The sequence below is a fragment of the Bombina bombina genome, chromosome 7 (genome assembly GCF_027579735.1).
Source record: "Bombina bombina isolate aBomBom1 chromosome 7, aBomBom1.pri, whole genome shotgun sequence".
Taxonomy (NCBI): Eukaryota; Metazoa; Chordata; class Amphibia; order Anura; family Bombinatoridae; genus Bombina; species Bombina bombina.
Genome location: NC_069505.1, coordinates 257,073,806 through 257,089,637, shown reverse-complemented (window position 1 = coordinate 257,089,637; position 15,832 = coordinate 257,073,806). Strand labels below are relative to the sequence as shown.

Here is a 15,832-nt window from a genome sequence, read left to right as displayed (position 1 = left end):
CTCTAGCCAATGTCTGACCTACCTCCTCTTATTGGTAAGTCTGGCAAAACTGAACCTATAGTGATACCAGCCACTGGGAATTAACGCTGCACTGGGAGCCAACAGAAACTCAGATATCAGAGCTTAAAGAGTTCATGTGGGTTTTGGCTTATCTGTACACTTACTTTTAAATTCAATCATTGGGGCAGAACTTAGCGATAGGGACAGAATTCACAGATGTGTGGGGTACTTACAGATGTGTGTATGGTACCCACAGACGTGCCCAGTACACTCAGGTGTGAGGCAGTAATTACACATGGGGAGACATGTAACTACACTTACGGATACAGGCATTCTCTGCCCTTATGTCGGCCCTCGGGTTCTGGTAGTAGAATGGTTTGCACAGCTCACAGTTGCGGCCCATCGTGTTGTGCTGACAGTCTTCACAAACCCCACCGCTCACCCTGCCGGTGGCCAGGTACACTGCCATGTCAAAATGGCACTTCCTGGAGTGACCATTACAGTTACACTCTGGAAATAGAGCATTCATTTTAATTAGGCTATGAGAAATGTGAAACATATATACTCTGGTCAGAGCCGATGGCCTATGTTAGACACATATCCCAGAGCAGCGGTCACACACACATATCCCAGACCAGTGGTCCCACAGACAAACATATCCCAGAGCAGCAGTCACACACACATATCCCAGACCAGTGGTCCCACAGACAAACATATCCCAGAGCAGCAGTCACACAGAGACACATATCCCAGAGCAGTGGTCCCACAGACAAACATATCCCAGAGCAGCGGTTACACACACACACACATATCCCAGACCAGTGGTCCCACAGACAAACATATCCCAGAGCAGCAGTCACACAGAGACACATATCCCAGAGCTGTGGTCCCACAGACAAACATATCCCAGAGCAGCGGTTACACACACACACACATATCCCAGAGCAGCGGTCACACACACACACATATCCCAGAGCAGCGGTTACACACACACACACACACACACACATATCCCAGAGCAGCAGTCACATAGACACACACACATATCCCAGAGCAGTGGTCCCACAGACAAACATATCCCAGAGCAGCGGTTACACACACACACACATATCCCAGAGCAGCGGTCACACACACACACATATCCCAGAGCAGCAGTCACACAGACACACACACATATCCCAGAGCAGCAGTCACACAGACACACACACATATCCCAGAGCAGCAGTCACACAGACACACACACATATCCCAGAGCAGCAGTCACACAGACACACACATATCCCAGAGCAGTGATCACACACACACACACATATCCCAGAGCAGTGGTCACACAGACACACACACATATCCCATAGCAGCAGTCACACAGACACACACAAATCCCAGAGCAGTGATCTCACACACACACACACACACACACATATCCCAGAGCAGCAGTCACACAGACACACACATATCCCAGAGCAGTGATCACACACACACACACACACACATATCCCAGAGCAGTGGTCACACAGACACACACATATCCCATAGCAGTTATCACACACACACACATATCCCAGAGCAGTGATCACACACACACACACACATATCCCAGAGCAGTGGTCACACAGACACACACGTATCCCATAGCAGTGATCACACACATATCCCAGAGCAGTGGTCACACAGACACACACATATCCCAGAGCAGCGGTCACACACACACACACACATATCCCAGAGCAGCGGTCACACACACACACACACATATCCCAGAGCAGTGGTCACACAGACACACACATATCCCAGAGCAGCGGTCACTCACACACACATATCCCAGAGCAGCGGTCACACACACACACATATCCCAGAGCAGCGGTCACACACACACACATATCCCAGAGTAGCAGTCACACACACACACATATCCCAGAGCAGCGGTCACACACACACACATATCCCAGTGTAGCGGACACACACAAACACATATCCCAGAGTAGCGGGGACACACACACATATCCAAGAGCAGCGGTCACACACACACACATATATCCCAGAGCAGCAGTCACACACACACACATATGCCAGAGCAGTGGTCACACACACACACACATATCCCAGAGTAGCGGACACAAACACACACACATATCCGAGAGCAGTGGTCACACACATACACACATATCCCAGAGCAGCAGTCACACACACACACATATCCCAGAGCAGCGGTCTCACACACACACACATATCCCAGAGCAGCAGTCACACAGACACACACATATCTCAGAGCAGCAGTCACACAGAGACACATATCCCAGAGCAGCAGTCACACAGAGACACATATCCCAGAGCAGCGGTCACACACATATCCCAGAGCAGCGGTCACACACATATCCCAGAGCAGCGGTCACACACACACATATCCCAGAGCAGCGGTCACACACACACACATATCCCAGAGCAGCGGTCACACAGACATACATATCCCAGAGCAGTGGTCACACACACACACATATCCCAGAGCAGCGGTCACACACACACATATCCCAGAGCAGCGGTCACACACACACACATATCCCAGAGCAGCGGTCACACAGACATACATATCCCAGAGCAGCGGTCACACACACACATATCCCAGAGCAGCGGTCACACACACACATATCCCAGAGCAGCGGTCACACACACACATATCCCAGAGCAGCAGTCACACACACACATATCCCAAAGCAGCGGTCACACACACACACACACACATATCCCAGAGCAGCGGTCACACACACATATCCCAGAGCAGCAGTTACACACACACATATCCCAGAGCAGCGGTCACACACACACAAATATCCCAGAGCAGCGGTCACACACACACATATCCCAGAGCAGCGGTCACACACACACATATCCCAGAGCAGCGGTCACACACACACACATATCCCAGAGCAGCGGTCACACACACACATATCCCAGAGCAGCGGTCACACAGACACAAACTTACGTTTGCAGGAGTGAGGGTCGTTGGCCTCTGCCGGCATCCACGGGAGGTCATGGTAAAAATCCTGGCAGCGCTCACAGTTTAGGCCCTTGGTATGATGCTTGCACACACACCTTCCATGAATCTAAGGGAGAACACATCGGTCATTCTGCACCACCTCTTGCTCGTCAGCGTTTCTGTGCAAAATCTCGTGCAAGACCCCATGTTACAGAGCACTAAATTCTAGCACTGCAAATTTAATGAGGAATTGGAAACAAGGGCCTACATTATACAACGAATGCATTTTAGCAGTAGTATAATGACCAGACTAGACCCACAGGGCTGTTCTCTAATGACCGCTTGCTATGTGCTTGTTACATCTGGATGAAATGACCAGGTGCCAGCTATATCACATGCTCACTAACGTCAAAGGTCCCTATTTATGAAAGGCCTGTCGGACATGATCCGACATTGCGGATCATGTCCGACAGACCTTGCTGAATGCGGAGAGCAATACGCTCTACGCATTCAGCTTTGCACCAGCAGCTCTTGTGAACTGCTGGTGCAATGCCGCCCCCTGCAGATTCGCGGCCAGGGGGTGTCAATCAACCCAATCGTATTCGATTGGGTTGAATTGCGGCAAAATCTGTTCGCCTCCCCAAAGCCCTTTTTAACCCCTAAATAAAGTTCCCTGTGTCCGGTTAGCCAGTAGCACACACCGGACACAGTGAACTTTATTTAGGGGTTTAAAGGACTGTGATGTTAGTGAGCATGTGATATAGCTGGCACCTGGTCATTTCATCCAGATGTAACAAGCACGTAGCAAGCGGTCATTAGAGAACAGCCCGGTGAGTCTGCTCATTATACTACAGCTACAATGCATTCGTTTTTAAATCAGGTTGTATAATGTAGGTCCTTGTTTCCGACCGGAAAGATTGACAGCTCCTGCCTGTGCGTGATTGGCTGTGCACCGGCAGGGGGCAGGGTTGAACACGAGCGCTCCAGTGCAATGGTAAATGTCAGCAGCGGAGAAGCCAGGTGGACAGGGGCGAATTTATATGCACTCTTTCCAAGGCACCAGCTCCTACTGAGCATGTGCAAGAATTCTCAGTATATACTATATGCATTTTGTAATTGGCTGATGGCTGTCACATGATGCAGGGGACTGAAAATTAACTTTAAAATCTACTACTTGATTGAAAAGCAGACATTGCATTGTCTTTTTATTATGCATTTATTTATTATGCAGTTCTATTAGACCATAGGAAAATGTAGCCAGTAGGTGTCTGGTGTTAAACTGGTTAACAATGCTCTAGGTGAGAACCACTGAAAACAAGAAATATTTCTAACACAACTGCTATATATATATAGCAGATATTCTCTATTAAACATTAATAAATAAAGGCTGAGCTCGGTGCCTTACCATCCCCTCCACCCCTCCTTGCACACCCTCCACAGGGGAGCACTCTGATGCATGTCCATAGCAGAAGCAGCTTCCACGGACAACCAGCTCGTACAAGGAGTAATAATATTTCTGTAACACTTCCGGTCTCTGGTCCAACAGGTTGTCTCCCAATGTGTGCAGCTTTGTAAAGTTTATCCTCAAGTTTGTAATCTGAAGAAGCTCTGTACAATGATAGAAACAGTGTGAAACTCAGCTGTGATAGACTCACAGATTTTAATGTAATCCCATCTCTATCTATCTAAAATCCACCTATCAGTCTATCTATCTATCTTTCAGTCTGTCTATCTATCTATCTATCTATCTATCTATCTATCTATCTGTCTATTTATATATTGTCATCTATCTATTTATCTATCTCTCTATCATCTATCTTTTTATATATTGCCATCTGTCTGTCTGTCTGTCTGTCTGTCTGTCTGTCTGTCTGTCTGTCTGTCTGTCTGTCTGTCTGTCTATCTATCTATCTATCTATCTATCTATCTATCTATCTATCTGTCTGTCTGTCTGTCTGTCTATCTGTCTGTCTTCCTGTCTATCTATCTATCTATCTATCTATCTATCTATCTATCTATCTATCTATCTATCTATGCCTGTTGTTCTAGTCAGTTTGGGTCTACTTCAGTAGCAGGGTTACTATTCACCATACTTTAACAGTATAAGCCCTTTTTGAGTCTTTCATCTCATTGCCAGACCCACCTTGTATCTCCAAACTGTAAGGGTCTTCCACTTTGATTGATGGGTCAAGAACCTTAAATATCACCTGAGACCAGACAGAATTTGCATGAGATACATATGCATGTACAATGTGAAATAAACACATAGGGAACACAAGTGCACCTGAATAACAAGCAACTCAAAAGCTCAGCAAATGATTTATAAGTGTAAGGCAGATTACTATGATTACAGGATCCTACAGCTGATCTGATCAGTAAACTCTGCATGGGGTATAGTAATACTTTACAATTGTGTACACTAGGCTAAATTCAGCCTTTATTATGATTATTATTATTACTATTATTATTATTGCTACTAATACTACTACTTCTACTAATAATAGTAATACTTTACAATCGTGCACACTAGGCTAAATACAGCCTTTATTATGATTATTATTATTACTATTATTATTATTACTACTAATACTACTACTTCTACTAATAATAGTAATACTTTACAATTGTGCACACTAGGCTAAATTCAGCCTTTATTATGATTATTATTATTACTATTATTATTATTACTACTAATACTACTACTTCTACTAATAATAGTAATAATAATAATAGTAATAATTATACTTTATATATATATATATATATATATATATATATATATATATATATATATATATATATATATATATATATATATATAAAAATATAGGCAAAAAGAGTCAGTTGCACTCTCACAAACAGTTCTCCAAGGGCCAGGGTGCTAGAGTAGTTGAAATGTAGCAAAACAGGAAACAGCACTCTCTGGACTTAAGTAAAAAACAAGTAGTTTATTCAGTCAACTGAATAAACTACTTGTTTTTTACTTAAGTCCAGAGAGTGCTGTTTCCTGTTTTGCTATATAAAAATATATGTATATATATATATAATAGAAAATGTGTGCACCTTATCTTGATATAAGGTACAGTACATTATGCCTATAGCCAATGCCTCTAGCTGATCTGTAACCACTTCTATAGACATCTCTGGTGTCTGACCTCTCCTTCGCTGGATGGCTCGATATCTGAGTATCGCTGGTCACAGATGACATCATCGATCCTTTGGAGAGATTGTATAGGTATACCAGGGAACATCTTGGTACAGTTGTATGAGAAATATCTGTACACCTTCCATGTGTGTCCAAAATCTGCAGATCTCTCAATTAGCATGGCAGCCGGCCGGAACGTCTGCCAGGGAAGAAGAGAGGAAGAGGGTATAAGCTGCTAAACTGGCAGAGAATTCATCAAAGCAGTGACCAAGACCTGTATTACCCCTTGTACAAATATATATATATAGACCCTGAAAAAGCTATTTTTTTCACTGCACTTAAAGGGAAAGTCTAGTTAGAATTAAACTTTCATGATTCAGGCAGGGCATGTCATTTTAAACAACTTTCCATTTTACTTTTATCATCAATTTTGCTTTGTTCTCTTGGCATTCTTTGTTGAAAGCTAAACCTAGGTAGGCTCATATGCTAATTGTTAAGCCCTTGAAGACCGCTTCTTATCTCAGTGCATTTAAAAAAAAATCACAACTAGACAGTGCTAGTTCATGTGTGCCATATATATAATATTGTGCTCATGCCTGTGGAGTTAAATTGATTGGCTAAAATGCAAGTCTGCAAAAAGAACTGAAATAAGGGGGCAGTCTGCAGAGGCTTAGATACAAGGTAATCACAGAGGTAAAAGTATATATATATATATATCATTTTTTTTATTTATTTTTTATTTCTTTATTTATTTCACAAAATAGACATTTTAAATTGGTTATAAACAGGGTGTTATAATCTCTAGACAAAATCCATATCAGTATAGACCATTTATTCTTTGGTTCCTATATTAAAGACTGCTTCATTATTACTCTTGCCCATCTCTCATCTAGCAATTCTTTTTTCTGAAGCATTATATACAAACATTGCATAACAAACAAAAATAAAATGTAATCTGAGGAAAGAATTCAATACCAGTAAGTCCTATATTTTATGTGAAATATTAGACTTAACCGTGATGTGATAAAAAATAAATAAACCGTGATTGTGAATTTAATTATTATTAGGGTATTTCTTTTTGGAGAGAAAAAAAAAAAATCTTAAACGTGAGACACTTGCTGGATTAATAGCATGGTCTATGAGGATATACCATATTGACCATTAGAAACACAGTCAACTAGATAAGTAAAAGCTTCAATTCCATCTAGCTATATTCTTTATCGTTAAGTTAAAGGGACATAATACTCATATGCTAAATCACTTGAAACTGATGCAGTATAACTGTAAAAAGCTGACAGGAAAATATCACCTGAGCATTTCTATGTAAAAAAGGAAGATATTTTACCTCACAATTTCCTCAGCTCAGCAGAGTAAGTTCTGTGTAAAAAGTTATACTCAGCTGCTCCCATCTGCAGGTAAAAAAATTAAAAAAATGAAGAAATGATCTGCAGCCAATCAGCATCAGCAGTGCTGAGGTCATGAACTCTTACTGTGATCTCATGAGATTTGACTTAACTCTCATGAGATTTCATATAAGCTTCCTTTACCTGATTGGTGAAATAATATGAGAGCGCACGAAGCTCATGCTTTCAGTTGTCCCGGGACAGACATACTAATATGCTGCTTAGAAATCCTTTACAATGGGAGGTGGCTACTGAGGAACTTTTGAGGTAAAATATCTTTCTTTTTTACATAGAGATGTTCAGGTGATATTTTATAATCAGCTTTTTACAGCTATGCAGCATCACTTTCAACATTTGGGTATTATGGCCCTTTAAGCTATCTAGATGCTTATAAGAGTCCTACTGTTTATCATTATAGGATCTGGCTGATTCAGTTAATGTTGTCGTCAAATGTTTGTTCTGTCGTAAGGTAAGAATTATTTGTAAAAGGAGAGAGTATTTGTGTTCGAGTTGAGATGAGTAAGTGTGACAGATATAAATCCCATTTGATCAGAAAAGCCCTAATCCTACAGTCAACATTTCCTTTAACATCTGCTTGTTCCATAAGACACAGAGGGGCCGAATGATCAAGTTCCGAATGGAGCTTGATGCCCCTGTTTCCGTGCGAGCCTTCAAGAGATATGAAGCAACAGTGTTAAGATCGCTACTCCATAACTTGTCCGCCTACTCTAAGGCCGCGGAAATCAATCTGTTCGATCCTCTACGATCGGGCTGATTGACACCCCCTGCTAGCGGCCGATTGGTCGCGAATCTGCAGAGGGCGGCATTGCACAAGCAGTTCACAAGAACTGCTTGTGTAATGATAAATGCTGACAGCGTATGCTGTTGGCATTCATTGATGTCTGTCGGATATGATCTGCTGAGCGGATCATGTCGGACAGCCCCATGATAAATCAGCCCCTATCTTGAATCATTCATGTAAATTGTGTTAGGTGGGGAGGTTTTGGGGATATCCACCTTTTGAGAGGTAAAAGTATATTAATATAACTGTTAGTTATGCAAATCTGGTGAATGGGTAATAAAGAGATAATCTATCTTTTTAAACAATACCAATTCTGGTGTAGACTGTCCCTTTAAGTAGTTGCATAGTGTAAGGAAATGTGTATGTGCTGTTCTGTTAGTAAATATTGCTACCTACCCATCTAACAAGCTGACCTACATGCACTACCTTCCTCCACTAGTCACAAGATGATAATTAGAAAGGAAGGGCGATAGGGTATTGATAGATGAACTAATTAACTACAGTGTCTATTCATTTGTCCTGTGTCCTATTACCAATCACATGATGGTTAGAAATCCTTAGACTGTATTTCATTAACATAACATGCATCTTATATACTAGTGCATCTTATATACTAGTGCATCGTATATACTAGTGCATCGTATATACTAGTGCATCGTATATATTAGTGCATCTTATATATTAGTGCATCGTATATACTAGTGCATCTTACAAATGTAGTGCACAGTATATACTAGTGCATCGTATATACTAGTGCATCTTATATATTAGTGCATCGTATATACTAGTGCATCGTATATACTAGTGCATCTTATATACTAGTGCATTGTATATACTAGTGCATCTTATATATTAGTGCATCGTATATACTAGTGCATCTTATATACTAGTGCATCGTATATACTAGTGCATCTTATATACTAGTGCATCGTATATACTAGTGCATCGTATATACTAGTGCATCGTATATACTAGTGCATCTTATATACTAGTGCATCTTATATACTAGTGCATCGTATATACTAGTTCATTGTATATACTAGTGCATCTTATATACTAGTGCATCGTATATACTAGTGCATCTTATATATTAGTGCATCGTATATGCTAGTGCATCTTATATACTAGTGCATCATATATACTAGTGCATCTTATATACTAGTGCATCTTATATACTAGTGCATCGTATATACTAGTGCATCTAATATACTAGTGACTCTTATAAGCATTGGGATATGACATATTAATCCTTTAGAAAAGCTTATTTAATGGTTTGTCTACAAAATCCCTGTAGACTTAAATGGTGAATTCTGTAAAAAAAAAATCATTAGATAAACGTTTTTCTAAAGTATTGTGATTGACCCCTTTTTATGTAATTGGCACAATTAGACTTTGATTGATTGACAAATCTAATAAAAGACAGAAAGTGTCATGCACACACTAAAAGAGAGAAGCACCCAACCAGGGAACGAACAAACACACAATAGCTGTTGTATGACTGGTCACACCCCTGGAGATGCCTCTTTTTTCACAGAATGGACAAAACTTCCTGCAGAATATCAGGGTGGTCCAGACTGAAAAGGACAGTCCAGCTTTGAAATACCAGGAAATTTATCAAGAGACATGGCAGCTGTAGAAAGTGATATGCTCTTCTATGCATTCTTATAACACTCCCAAAACTCAAAGGTGCTGTCTGTCCTGAATTTGTATGTATGAGAGTATAAAGGAAATTAATTGTACAAATAAGCAGCTGGATATGAGCCCCCCACTGTGCATCCTTCGTATTTAGCTTTGTGTTCAACAGCCTAGAACTGCCCCCTGTTCACCAACACACAAAATGACTGAGCAACATGTACAGCAATTGATTGGTTGACTGGTCATTAGCCCCCTCTCACATACCTTAAATTTCATGATGAGGTGTGTAAAGTGAAACTCCGCTTCCAGGTCAAGTCTGATGCTTACGGATTCCACACCTTGTAAAGTAAATATAAAAAAGAATTAATGGAAGGAATTGTTAACCATGCCTTATGGGTAAATTTATTAAACTGCATTCACAGGTTTTTCGGCAATGAGGAGCAGGCTCGCCTACAGAGTAAATTTACCCCTTAATGTTTCATTCAGATGTACATTGGAGATCACTTGAATGACCACTAAACACAGCAGAATATCATAATCAATAAATGCATAATAATTAGACAATGCTAAAGCACTTAGGGGCCAAATTATCAAGCTCTGAATGGAGCTTGATGCCCCCGTTTTCACGCGAGCCTGTTCCAATCAGCCAATAGGATTGAGGTCTCATCCTATTGGCTGTTCCAATCAGCCAATCCTATCGGCTGATTGGAACAGCCAATAGGATTTTAACAGCTCTAATTCCTATTGGCTGATTGAAATATTTCAGCCAATAGGAATGAAAGGGACGCCATCTTAGATTGCGTCACTTGCATTCAAGTTCCAGTGTATGGCAGCGACCGTATGAAAATGATGCCCCGCTGGATGTCTTCAGGATTGACCTGCTCCACGTCGGATGGATGAAGATAGAAGATGCCGTCTGGATGAAGACTTCTTGCCGCCTGGCTGAGGACTTCGCTGGCAGGATGAAGACTTCTTGCCGCATGGATGATGACTTAACCAGCTGGATGGATCGTTCAAGCGCGACTTCAAGAACTGTAAGTGGATTGTCGGGGGTTAGTGTTAGGCTTTTTTAAGGGATTTTTGGGTGGGTTTTATTTTTAGATTAGGGTCTGGGCAGTAAAAGAGCTAAATGCCCTTTTAAGGGCAATGCCCATACAAATGCCCTTTTCAGGGCAATGGGTAGCTTATGTTATTGTAGATAGAGTTTTTATTTGAGGGGTTGGTTGTTTGGGTGGTGGGTTTTACTGTTGGGGGGTGTTTGTATTTTTTTTTACAGGTAAAAGAGCTGATATCTTTGGTTCAATGCCCCACAAAAGGCCCTTTTAAGGGCCATTGGTATTTTATTGTAGGCTAAGGTTTTTTTTATTTTGGGGGGACTTTTTTATTTTATTTTGATAGGGCTATTAGATTAGGTGTAAAAAAAATTGATAATTTTTTATTTTTTTTTCTTCGTAATTTAGTGTTATGTTTAACATTGTTTTTGTTTGTAATGTAGTACTTTTTTTTTTTTTTTTTTTTTTAAAAGTTTATTGAGATTCAAATTTTTACATAGAAATAAACATACAAAGTAAAATCAATTACATTCTTGAATCATTTTGCGTCTTACTTTTGAGGGGGTGTGGATAGGGGGAGTGGGGAGGGGGAGGGAAGTTCAAGTAATGTTACAATAATTATCAATGTTGAGAGGAGCATTCATTGTGCAATAAAGTGTACCGTCCAGGCCTGTTTGTGTTTCTAGCTTTGCTAGGGGCTTTTCTGAGGTTTTTTTTTTTTTTTTTTTTCCCCTTTTCATTCAGAAGAGGAGTGTATGTAGGTTTCCCACACAAGAAGCATCTGGGCGTATAAGTCTAAAGTTTTATTTTTCATGTAAAAGTATTCTTCCATAGATATAGTGCGATGGCACTCTGCAAGCCATTGTGCCAGGGAGGGGGTCTTATCTGATTTCCAGTTTCTTGCAATCAGAATTTTAAAACTATTGCTCAGGATATGAAATAGTTTTTTTAATGGAGTAGAAAGTTTTCTCGGGGTCTTGTTAAAGAGCCATAAGCAAGGGTCTAAGGGAGTGGGTATTCCCAGTATTTTACTAGATTCCTGCGCTACCTTGTTCCAAATAGGTATTAATTTACTGCATTGCCACCATATGTGGGACATGTGGCACTCTTCAGATCCACATCTCCAGCATTGAGCTGATTTAAGTTTATATATTTTTTTACATCGTTCTGGTGTTAGGTACCATCTTTGAAGTATTTTTAAATTAAGCTCAACGAATTTGCAGGAGATTGAGGTTTTTTTAATATTTGTGAAAATTTGCAAGGCATCTGTGTAAGTAATTTCTATTCCCAATTCAGTGTTCCATCTGTCTATGTAGTATGGTAGAGCTCCGTGTGGTTGTTGTGATAGGAGGGAGTGTGTAATAGATAGAGCGTGTCTGGTTGGGGTGCTTTTATGGCAAATAGATTCGAAGGGTGTCATTGACCTAATCATGTTATTGGATTGTGGGTGTGAAGTGATATATGATTGACACTGTCTATAGAAGAACCAGTCTCCAAGGACGGAGAAGCCCTCAGAGACTAGCTCCTCCACGGTAGGGGAGTGTTGTTCATTTCCCAAGTGGTGGATCTGTAAGGATCTGATGGAGCTACCCGCAAGTCTGGCTGCCATTGAGAGGCCAGGTCGGAATTCGTTATTGTGTGTTAACGGTGTTAAAGGTGAGAGTTTTGTCGAAATATTGGGGTACTCAGTCAGAACTCTGTCCCAGACTCTGAAGGTTTCTGATATAATTTGTGTGGTGGTTTTTAAGAATCTATCTCTGTCCCTTGGCGACCAGCAGAGTTGGCCCAGGTGTTGGTTGTGCGTCATGTCATGTTCAAGTTGCACCCATGATTTGTCGTTTAGGTTCGAGCACCAATCTATAATTCGTTGTAAGAATGTAGCTTGTCTATATCTATGGAGATCTGGGACTCCGAGGCCTCCCATTTGTATGGGGAGGAGCATTATCTTTTTACTAATTCTCGCTCTATTGTTGAGCCAAATGAAGTTTAGGATGTTTGATTGCAGGGTGTTGAGGTAGTTTGTAGGAAGGGGGATGGGTAGAGTTTGGAATAGGTAGAGGAGTCTTGGAAGGACGTTCATTTTAATTACGTTGATCCTCCCTAACCATGAAATATGCTTCTTTTTCCAGGAGGAGAGATCTGTGATAATTCCTTTAAGGAGTGGTTTGTAATTTAAAGTAAAAAGGTGATCTGGGGATGGCGTGAGTTGGATACCTAGGTATTTTAGTGAGCTTGTTTGCCAGCGGAATGGGCATATGTGTTTGATTAAGTCTATTTCCGTCGTTGGGACATTAATGTTCATAATTTCTGATTTCGTTTTATTAATTAGAAAGTTAGATACAATGCTAAATTCGTCTAACTGATGTATGATGTGCGGTATAGTGGTTAGAGGGTTAGTGATGCAGAACAGCACATCATCGGCATATAACATAATCTTGTGATGTGAGTTGTGTATTTGTAGACCTGTTATTAGGGGGTGGTTTCGTATTTTATGTGCTAGTATTTCTATTACACAGGCGAATAGCAGCGGGGAGAGGGGGCAGCCCTGTCGTGTACCGTTTGTGATATGAAATGGGGCCGAAAGGGAACCATTTACGTGGACCCTGGCTGTTGGGGTAGAGTACATGGCGAACACCCGATTAATAAAGTCTTGTCCCACACCCATTTTTCGTAATACCGCTCTCAGAAACTGCCAACCAACGCGGTCGAACGCCTTCTCCGCGTCGGTCGACAGAACTAAGAGCGGGATTTTTTTGTGTGTAGCGTATTCTATAAGTTGTGTAACCCGGACAGTATTGTCTTTTGCTTCCCTGGTTGGTACGAAGCCGACCTGGTCTTTTTCAATTAGTTGCGGTAGTACTGTGTTGAGTCTTACTGCGAGAATTTTAGCGTATATTTTTAGGTCTGTATTTAGGAGTGAGATTGGCCTAAAGTTTTCTACATAATCAGGGCTTTTTCCAGGTTTAGGTATAATGGAGATGAAAGCTTCCAGTGTCCTAGTGGGGAAAGGGTTCTCCGGTGTTATCGAGTTAAAGAGAGATAGGAGGTGCGGGGAAAGGAGATCTATGTATTTTTTATAGTAATAGTTAGTGTAGCCATCAGGGCCTGGGGCTTTGTCCGTGGGGAGGTCTTTTATGGTTCTTTTAATTTCAAGTAGGGTAAAGGGGTTTTGTAGAAAAGTTTGTTGTTCTTCTGTCAGTTCTGGAAGTTTAACGTCTGATAAGTATTTGTCAATAAAGGATGCGTTAGGTTCTGAATTGTGTGTATGTGAGTCTGCGGGTTTCGTAGTAAGGTTGTATAGTTTTTCATAGTAGGAACGGAAGGCTTCAGCGATGTTTGAAGTGTCATAATATGTTTTGTTGTGGGACTTTATTGAGAGAATGTAGTCGCGTTGGGTTTTGCGTTTTAATTTGCGGGCAAATAGTCTACTGCATTTGTTGTCTCCTTCATAATGTGTCTGCTTGAGTTTGAAGGCAAATGCTTTGCATTCTTTATCTAGAAGGTTGGTCACTGTCTGTTTCGTCTCTTGTAATGTTTTAGCTAATTGTTGGTTGTCAGGTGTTCTTTTAAGTTGTGATTCTAGATCATTTGCTTTATTCAAGGAGTCATGTAGCAGTTGTCTCTGTTGTTTTTTGTAATGGGAGTGCATGCTCATTAATTCACCTCGTATAGTTCCCTTATGCGCCTCCCAGATGTTCTGGAATGAGGGTATAGAGTTAATATTAAAATCGAAGAATTCTTTTATTGCTTTTTGAATTTTATCATTGTATAGTGGGTGATCTAATAATTCCTCATTGATTTTCCATATGTAAGTGGAAGGGGAAGCTGAGGGCCATTGTATTGTGCATGAGACTATAGAGTGGTCTGACCAGGTCGCTGGGATTATGGATGATTGTGTAGTTAATGAGAGAGTAGTTACATCAGTTAGTATGTAATCTATGCGAGAGAAACGTGAATGTGGGTGAGAAAAGAACGTAAAATCATCTGTCTCAGGGTGATGTATTCTCCAAACATCATGTAGTGCCAGATCTCTTAAGCGTTGCTTTATTACCATCAGTGCTCTATGTGGTGTTGATGAAGTGTGATTCGAGTTATCTCGGTACGGGTCTAGGGAAACATTAAGGTCTCCTCCCATTATTAACATACCCTTGGCCACTTCTAAGATTTTCCCAGTGAGGGAGGTTATGAATTTGTCTTGTCCAGTGTTTGGAGCATAGGCGCTTACTAGGGTGGCAATAGTGTTAAATAGTTTCCCCACTAGTATTATATATCTACCTTCTGTGTCTTTATGTGAATCGAGTAACTGAAAAGGTATACCCTTCTTTATTAAAATTCCAACTCCATTAGTCTTGGCACTGTTTGAGGAGTAATATGAGGGGCCAAATTTATAGAAGAAAGTTTTAGGTTCTTGTCCCTTTATGAAATGGGATTCTTGTATGAATATCAAGTCCCCTCTCTTATGTTTGATATCTCGCATAACTATGTTTCTTTTGTGTGGGTTATTTAGGCCCTTAGCATTAATCGTTAGAAAAGATAATTGTCTGTTATTGGTTTTATTTTTACTCATGGTGATTTATCCTTGGTGGGACTACGTTGTGTCGGGTATGTGGAGACAGTGTTAGGCTATTTCTCAGGCCTGGACGGTATAAGAACCAACATGGAAATGTGAAATAAAAAGAGCGTATACATTGTACATTTATAGGAGTGAACAATATGAACATTACAGTATGTTTCATTATGCTTAAATGGTCATCAATGGGGGTAGGATAGTTAACTAGGGGGGGGGAATGGCTAGAAGCCAAAGGGAGGATTGAAATTCCT

General features: G+C 40.8%; 1 protein-coding gene across 1 annotated transcript in view; it reads right to left on the bottom strand.

The window, feature by feature from the left end:
- Positions 1 to 15,832, bottom strand: part of LOC128666237 (laminin subunit beta-4) — a 233,982-nt gene that overhangs the window by 139,875 nt on the left and 78,275 nt on the right. Inside the window, exons 4-9 of the mRNA XM_053720711.1 lie at positions 10,224 to 10,297; positions 6,130 to 6,318; positions 5,118 to 5,181; positions 4,380 to 4,582; positions 2,981 to 3,101; positions 322 to 510 (exon numbers count right to left, since the gene is read on the bottom strand). Coding sequence (XP_053576686.1) covers positions 322 to 510; positions 2,981 to 3,101; positions 4,380 to 4,582; positions 5,118 to 5,181; positions 6,130 to 6,318; positions 10,224 to 10,297 — 840 coding nt within the window. The remainder of the gene's footprint in view (positions 1 to 321; positions 511 to 2,980; positions 3,102 to 4,379; positions 4,583 to 5,117; positions 5,182 to 6,129; positions 6,319 to 10,223; positions 10,298 to 15,832) is intronic.